Genomic DNA, 8,748 nt, shown 5'->3' with positions numbered 1-8,748 from the left:
GACTATTTAAAGTATATGAACTCAAAGAGTTAATGAATGTCACTGCATCAGCATGTGATGAAAAATGGAATGTTATAAACTCTTTAATATATGATTTTAAATTTTAGACTCATTTACCACACAATCATCAAATGGTGGCATAAGTATGATGGATGCTATTCCATACCCTGCAGGAGACTCCCTGTTACTGGTAGAGTATAGCTTCTTTATGTTAACATGAAAATTTATGAGGAGGAAATCATTTCTGCTCGTCTTTGGAAAAAAAATTCAAAACTTTTTTTAAACAAAACAATCTGTCTCCTGAGAGTTGTCTAACAAGATACAGTTACTTAATTATATTCTTACAAAAAGATGCATTTCTGTTATTCTACCTCTACTGTATTCTTAATTCAATTGTTAGGAATTTAACAATTCAATTTAGTTGCATGGTATAGTCAATATTAAGGATGTTCTTTAGAAGAGAATGAAGCAAATGTGTTGTTCAGAGTGTTTGTGTTAGGAAATGCAGCACTGCAGTGTGGAATATTCCTTGCAGGAGGTATTTTAGTTCAGGCAGCTGTTCAACCACCTATATGCTAACAAGTCTTGCTGCCAGGTTCCTGAGGGGTCCTTGCTGGGAAAAATTAAAACCAAACCTCAGACCTCTCTGTCAGCTTGAAGAATTATATTTTTGCCAGTCTTTGGAGCGGACAGGAAATGACCCTTTCACAAACTGATTTTTTAAAAACAAGTTTTTCTGCCTAGAGCTATCCAGTCTTTCTCTTGCAGTAGAGGGCTCCCAGAGCATTTCCCAGTGTGTTCTGCTGATAGCTTGCCTGCACTGTAGCCTAAAGCCCATGTGCACTGTATGGATGTTGATGTTACAGTGTGTAGTTTAATTCTCTGCAAGCATCCAAGATGTCCAGCACACCTCATGACCCTTTCTATTCCTCTCCTTTTGGACCATTTTATAGGAGGCACACGCCATATGTGGTGCAACCAGACTATCGGATATATGAGCTGAACAAGCGACTGCAGACTCGCACGGAGGTAAGTCCTTCAGCTTTTTGAAAATAGCACATAGTACTTCAAATGTGGCTTTGGGATAATTTCGCAGCAACTCATTACGCTGCTTGAAGTATTCCATTATATGGAGAAACACATGGCTGTGATTATTTTTGTAATTAAATAATGTGACCTCATTATCTCTTGATGCAAATTAATTGTTTAACTTGATAAAAGCTGCTGCTTCTTTGCAAAATTTAATCAAGCCAAGAAATAAGGCATTTTGTTCCCAAGGTTGAACCTCTTTGCACAAAATTTTCTTAATTTGGGGAGTGGACGGGTGTTTGATGGTTAAGTATTTTTTTAATGGAAAGGAACTATCCCACATTACTGAAATTTCCACTGAAATTATCAGAAGCAACGCAGTGGGAGCGTACTACCAGATCAGTGACAGCTAGTTGTCTGATACTTACCGTAAGTAAGAGGTGCTTGGAATGGCTCTCACTGTTGTAACAGGGAGGGTAATAAGAAGAGGCTGAAATGGAAGTTACTCTTTCCTATTGTGCTGCCACCAAGCTCAGTTAGTTAAATTTAAGGAAGTGACAGGGAATTTACAAGAACCCAACAGACCTGTTAATTAAGAAAATCAGACTGTCATAAGCGTCTTATCAGACAGTTGCTCATAAATTCACCTTTTATATCTAAAGGCACGTGAGATATTTATTGCAGACTAAATTTTGCAAGCAAAGAAAATTATATATGTAAAGCGATGTTTTGTAGTTGCGACTCTGTAATCTGAGTTGATAACAAGTTTAGGTACTGATTGCCATTTCGACACTGAATAAATCTTCAGTTTTTATTGCTTATTGGATGTATTTATGTCTAGTGGCAGGACCTTCATGCTGATATTTTAAAAAAGCAGGATTCTCTTTCTCATTACACAGATTATACGAACAGTCAAAGCCGTAATAGGAAAGATGCTTTGGAATGAATTGATGAGCTTTAGTAAAATTTAGACACATCTGATTCGTGAAATTGAAGCATTACCAGAGACCTTTTTGCTTTTACAATAGTAAAGGTTACCTGAAACAGAGTCTGTGTGCACAATATTGTTTCTGTGATGTGTTAACATTCTTCACTCAGCTGCATTTACAGTTCTTAATGTGATAGGGACAGCCTCCTTAGTTTAACATTTTCAAACTGCTGATTGTTGTTGATGCTGGGCTGTCTTCTGTTTTGTTTATCAAGTTTTGAAAGTGCCATTTTCACTATTTGCCTCTGCAATTTTAATATTGAAATATTGATTTAAGCAGAGTGAGTCGTGTGCATCTCTAACTGGTATTGGATATAGTTTGTGTGCTCAGATTGCTGTATTGTAAATGGAAGCATTTGTTTTGTACTACATTCTTGTTATTGTAGGAATATTTAATGTTTTAAATGCCTGTCTTTCTCTCCTCAAACACTTATTATTGATGTTGCTGAAATTTACTAATTTCAAGGAGTTTAAGTAGAAAGACTATTGCATGAAAGCCGAATTTCCTTCTTGGCACATAGACCATAAGTCGTTCATGTTCACTTTGGCGTACACATTCAACAATGAAACAACTAAAATAAAATGTAGGGAGTACTGTAGTGTCGCAAAGTAGTTGCATTTGTGTTTGCTGTGAATTGCAGTGCCAGTGTTGGAGTGTGAACAATAGTTAGGAGGTGTTGATGACATATTGCTTTTTATTCTCCTTCAGGCTAAATGAAGTGATGGCCAAGTTCAGCAGTTCCCAAAGTACAAATTAATAATTATTCAGCAACTGCATCAATCTTACTAAATGTAACTGATTTAATGAGCTTGCTTTAGTTCAGATGGTATTTAATAAACAATCAGGAAGCAATGCATTGTAATGACTGTCATATTTGCATGATTATTGCTTTGTGTATTGGTGGCAATTTTATCATGAATAGATTAAAAAGAACACAGAATACTTCTAGTTTAAATTTGAAGGGTAAGTGGTAACAGTACGTAACAATGCATTTTCTCCACTAAAACATGAGCTTTTTGAAGTTAAAGTCTCGACAGTAAGGCAGTGCATTATTCATTTTCCGTTTCAAACAAAATTGTGCCGCAACTTAGTGCTTTGAGAGTCAATTAGGTTCAGCCTCTGTCGAATTCTTTTTTTCACCAGCCCTGCTGCTTGCCACCATCAGACACTCACTGCATGAGTGCTAAGAGGTCCCAAAATGCAGCTATAGATCTCTTTGATTAGTAATTGTAAATATATGAAGTTTTGTGGGCTTTGTCCAGGTCAGACAAAATGTTCCTAACACCTATTTAACACTGACTTGTCTTAGTTGGACAATTATTTTTGCTCATAAAAGACAGAGCACATCCCAGAACATAGAAATGAAGGGCAGTGCATGGTTGGAAGACAAGTTGCACTGAGTTTGTGACTAATGTGATGTTTTGGGGAAATTCGTGCTTTGATTCAACATCGCTTTGTAGTTGACCTGTGACTTCATGATGTTCCCTCTAGAATACAGACTGGAACAATGTTCAGTCATATGGAATGGCTGCTGCCTCATTTTTGAAGACAAGACAGAAAACATGAGATGTCCACCCTCCCACTTTTATTTTTGCCTGAGACATTTGCCTTGATTTTAAGTTTTTTACGAAGATCCTGCTATTAATTACATTTTTGTTTTATTTGATCTTGGGATGTGCATCATGTGCAGAATTACAGTTGTAGCCCTTATATTTCAACGTGGTGTGGGCCATTTCAAAAGAAATTTCAAGCCAACTCCGTAATGGTTATGGGATTGGAGTCACTAGTAAGGTAGTTAGTACTGAAAGCCAGGCAGATTTTCTTCATTGAAGAGCTAGGGGTGAACCAGATTAAGACGATGTCTCATTTTAAAAAATAAGCCCATTAGTTCCTCTGATCCCTTTGTCAACAGCATAAAAAATTATTTTCCAGTTCCCTTCAGTTTTGAAAAAGTTATATTGGCCTCAAACTTTTTACATGGTTTCCTTCTTCATAGATGTTGCCAGATCTGCTAAAAAAATTTTTGCCAGCCCTTTGTTTTAATTTCAGATCTCCAGCATCCACAATACTTTTCCTTTATAATTTTTTCTGTTTGATTCTTGGTTGTTTTTATAGTACCTGCCACAGATTATTAGGTTCACAGAATTCAGTTTTCATACCGTGGCTTGATGGGGTTTCAGCTCATGACTTCTGCATTGCAAACCCACTATGACCGCATGGTTAGTTACCTATGCAGTCAATGTTTCATTTGGCTTTGAGAATCCCAATAAAGCTAGGCTGTTTTTTTTTTTGTACGTTCATTGAAAGCCTAGATGTGGTGAACTGGTTGGCCCAGTGAATGACTCGCTGGCCTTTCACCAACCTCCAAATCAAATCTTCCCTATCTGCTCAATTTAAGACTCCCATACCCAGTGGGGTTTGGTCAGACTGATTCCACTTCCCGGTGGGCATGACCATTCAACATAAAAGTGAGAAGTCACAGGCTTGAAGAAATCTCACTCTGGCATAGTATGGAGTGCTGTTCTGAGTTTAGAACAAATTGGTTTGTTTGGGCACTATAGTGTTTCTTTATTCATTCACAGAATGAGAGTGCTGCTGGTGATCCCAGCATTAGTACCCATCAGTACTGGTCCTGAGCAGGTGGTAGTGAGCTGCCTTCTTGAACTGCTGCAGTCCATGTGCTGGTGTACTCCAACAATGCTTTCAGGGAGGGAGTTCCAGGATTTTGATCCAGTGACACTGAAGGAACAGCAGGATAGTTTCAACTCTGGATGGCGCCTGTGTTGCAGCTAGTTGTGTTTCCTGTAAGTGTTAGAGTTCGAGGCTTTTGAAAGTGCTGTCTAAGTAGCCTTGGGTGAGTTGTTGCAATGTAACTTATAGATGGCACACACTACTGCCACTGTGTGCCTGTGGTGAAGGGAATGAGTGTTAAATAATCGGTGCCAATCAGTTGGGCTGTTCTGTCCTGAAGAGGATTGAGTTCACTGAGTAGTGATGGACTCACGTTCATCGATGCAAATGAAGAATATTCCACTACATTCCAGACTTGTGCCTTGCAAATGATGGATGGATTTTGAGGTGACAGGAGATGAGTTACTCTCCACAGAATTCCAGGCCTTTGAGTTCCTCTTGTGGCCACAGCATTTATGTGTATGATCCAGTTCAGTAGCTGGTCAATGGTAAACTCCCAAGATAATGATAGAGGGAGATTCAGCCATTGAATGTCGAAGGATGATGGTAGGATTCCGTCTTGTTGGATATGGTAATTGTGACACTTGTGTGGCATGAATATTATTTGTCCCTTGACAATGTTGGCTTCTTGATGCCCACTTGATAAAACACAGCTTTGATATCAAGAACAATCAGTTTCACTTCCCAACTTGAGTACAGCTGTTTTGTCCACATCTGGATCAAGGTTGTATTGGGGTCAGGGTCTAAGTAGATCTGGCGGAACACATACTGAGTATCAGAGAGCGGGTTATTGTTGAGTTAGTGTTGCTTGATAGCGCTGATGAAGATACCATTAAAGATACCTTCCATTATTTTGGTAATGGTTGAGAGTAGAATCTGGTACAGTAGTAAGCTGAGTTGGACTTGACCTACTTGACCTTTTACTGTGCACCGGGTTGTGATTCAGCACATTGAGCTCTTCATTTGGGTGTATTTGTCAGGTTTCCAAAGGCTTGGGAACCTGGCTATTCACAGTTAACAATACCACATTATAATACTTTAAAAACTCAACTCACCTCTTTGGAGTGGGGTGGTTGACTGTTGCCTTGCCTTGTTAAAGCTGGACACTGGTGAGCTTGAGACAGGATTGGAGCAGAGCAAAGCCCATTTTTTTTTGCTGTTAAACTTTCATCTTGATTACTTGAAATGGAAGGGATTCCCGCTTCCCAGCTCTCAATCTCTCTCCTTATTGTATGCAATAATCTTAAACAATTTTGTAAAGCCTGAACCGGAAAAAGTTTACTTGACCACACCGTGTGCGCAGCCACAGGACTCTTTTTAAGGTGTTCTTCCTCATCAAGGCAAGTATAATTAATCCAGGCCCTAGAGTCATGACAGTAACCAGGTGGGTAAACCTGCCTGCAGTGCTGAGAGGGCTAAGAAAGACCAGCTGATCCAGGGTCATAATTTGACTTGATTGAATCCAACTTTTTGTTTGGTTGTGTAATGCATTAAACATTTGAGAATCAAGTCTCTCTCTCTATCTCCCTCTCTCACTGTTTTTTCCCAACGCACTGTGAAACTACAGTATTGCATCTCAAATGTAATTTAGTAAATTCATATAACAATTCAGAGTGTATTGATTTTTGTAGTTCCATGAAAGCCAGCACAGTGAATGACAAAGTGTATAAGTTGATTTGAAGTCAGGGTGTACATGCAGAGTAGAAGGAAAGAACAGCTGCGAACATATTTGAATGTGCTGATTGTGTACGAGTAATTAAACTGTAGGTGACAAAAACATCTCCCTTTAGGAGAACATCTCAGAAAAAGAATACAATTGTATTCTGCCAGTGTTGGCTCATATGGATCTAGAAGAACCAAAGTAGTTTAGGCAAGGTCACAGATGGAAACTGCAGAAACAAAACTCAAATGATTTCTGAAGTTATCAGAATCGTAAGTTCCTGTTACTGCTCCGAAGTGTTCTTGAGGCGTTTTTAAAATCACATAAAACTTGGCAATCACTATGATACTGCCATGAGTATTCTGTATGCCATATTCTGTACATTGAATGTGCCTGTGTTTTGTCATTTTTTGTGTTCTATATTTAAGGCACTGTCAAAATTACTTTTGGTAGAGTAATGGAATTTCAAACATGATAACTAAAATAATAAGGAGAAAAAGAGGTGTGGAAATGTATGGTGATAAGGAAACTATTTAACCTAAGTTGCTGAAGCATTTTCCTGTTGGGGCACAAAAGTAATGTTTTGTTCACTAAAAGCAAAGGCTGAAATAAGAGAGTCCTCCTGTTATCCACCCCACCCCCAACCACACTGGTGAAAAGTATTATAGCTGCATAAATCAAATAGACTTCATGACAGATTCCGGCCTTCTATTCAGTTTTGTCAAAGCAGAGAGCCACATTGATGTAATTGATGTAAATTACATTGAGTCATTGATGCAAATTGTAAACAGTCTTGCCTCAAAGGAGAGAAGGTGGTGGTCCCCTCAGTACTTTCTATCCACTCCTTGCCCAATTTTATCTAAAGTTCTGAATGTTTTCTACATTTCTACCAGTTACTTACCCTTTCCCAAGGTTATCCCAAGTCTTCACAACTTTGATTCTACTTAATAATATTTTGTGTGAAACTTTGTCAAATGTCTTTGGAAGCCTTCTTATACAATATTGCAGGATTTTCCAAAAATCCACTTTAGTCCCCACATCCTCAAAGAAGTGAAGGAATTTGATCAGACAGGATGATGTCCTTTTAAAGCGATTCTAATTGCTGGTTGCTAAGTTATTATTTTACAGGTGATCATAAAGTTTCCTCCTGAATATTTCTATTATTTACCGCTCGTTGAAATAACCTTAATGCACCTGTAATAACCTGTGTCTGTTCCAATATTTTTTTTGAATACAGACAACATGTTATCCTGTATCAAATCTACACTGCCATTGACTCCCTCACACTCATTATCAATACTATAAATCTCCTACTTTGACTCCTTTGGTAATCTGGAATTAATTTGATGTAACCCTCGAGATTCATTTGCTTTTAGTTAAATTAGTCTGTCTAGAATTTCCAAGTTTGTTAACTTAAAATCATTGTTTTTGTTTTGGTTATCTTTTGAGAAGGAAGAATATGTTCCTTGTGTCTTCCCTGTAAATATTTAAGGGAAGTGTGGTGGACTTGCCCTTGAAAAATAGAAAGAGCCAATATCCTTGTAGTATCATTGCAGACTGAAATGCAACAATTCTCATGTTGGTTACGTTGCAGATGGGGAAATGCAGAGAAACTATAAAATATCTGTCAAAGAAATTGTTAAATCAGAGCATTCTGCAAGCCAACAGTGTCTGCCAATGAATTTGAGACCTATGAGTATCATCAGTGTTCACTTCTGAAATATTAATAGTAGGTGGGCGTTGAATGCATATTCTGAAAGCTACCTGATACACGTGCTGCCCAAAAGTATATCAATTGAGTTTTAAGTTCAATGTGGCAGCTTTAACCGTCGCCATATTCTGGGTAAGGTTAAAACCCTCAGATGTGTCCACATTTATAGACGCTAATCTCTCATTTGCTGCTGGACTCTGCTTGTTGGGGAGCTAAAAGCCATCTATCTATAATAGATACGGAAACCTTGTGTAAATATATGCTAAAGTAACAGTAAACTCAACTACAGTCGGGAATGTGCCATTAAAATTAATTGTTTTAACATTGAAGTTTTAGGTTAAGTAAAACCGCAAAACAAACTTGTGGGACATGAATTTTAGCTTTAGTCTTGATGCAACAAATGTGGAGTGTTTGTGAGCTCTGTGGCTGCCTGCTTGGAGCAGTGTGTGAGTGACTAGAATCCAGTCTTCCTCACTGTAGTGAAGCAGATGTCTCTTGTTTGGCAGCACTCCAGGACAGTATGCTCTGACACTGGAGTTCCTTACGTGATGAAACGATGGTTGGAAAATCTCCACTGCTCCTTGCCTGTATAGAAATCATATGTATCTATAAAGAATGTGCTCACGATTTTCTGCAGGCTGTTTACTTTATACCCATAATGTTAAGTT

The 8,748-nt window shown here is 38.2% G+C and overlaps 1 protein-coding gene across 1 annotated transcript in view; it reads left to right on the top strand.

Annotated features, from left to right (window-relative positions):
- The first annotated feature begins 897 nt into the window (after window positions 1-897).
- The window catches only part of lap3 (leucine aminopeptidase 3), a 39,155-nt gene continuing 31,304 nt past the window's right edge, over window positions 898-8,748 (top strand). Inside the window, exon 1 of the mRNA XM_048602908.1 lies at window positions 898-1,029. Coding sequence (XP_048458865.1) covers window positions 898-1,029 — 132 coding nt within the window. The remainder of the gene's footprint in view (window positions 1,030-8,748) is intronic.

This window comes from Rhincodon typus, chromosome 1, assembly GCF_021869965.1.
Source record: "Rhincodon typus isolate 14 chromosome 1, sRhiTyp1.1, whole genome shotgun sequence".
In the NCBI taxonomy this organism is placed as follows: Eukaryota; Metazoa; Chordata; class Chondrichthyes; order Orectolobiformes; family Rhincodontidae; genus Rhincodon; species Rhincodon typus.
Note: the sequence above shows the minus strand (reverse complement) of the source record. Positions and strands in the feature narration are given on the sequence as shown.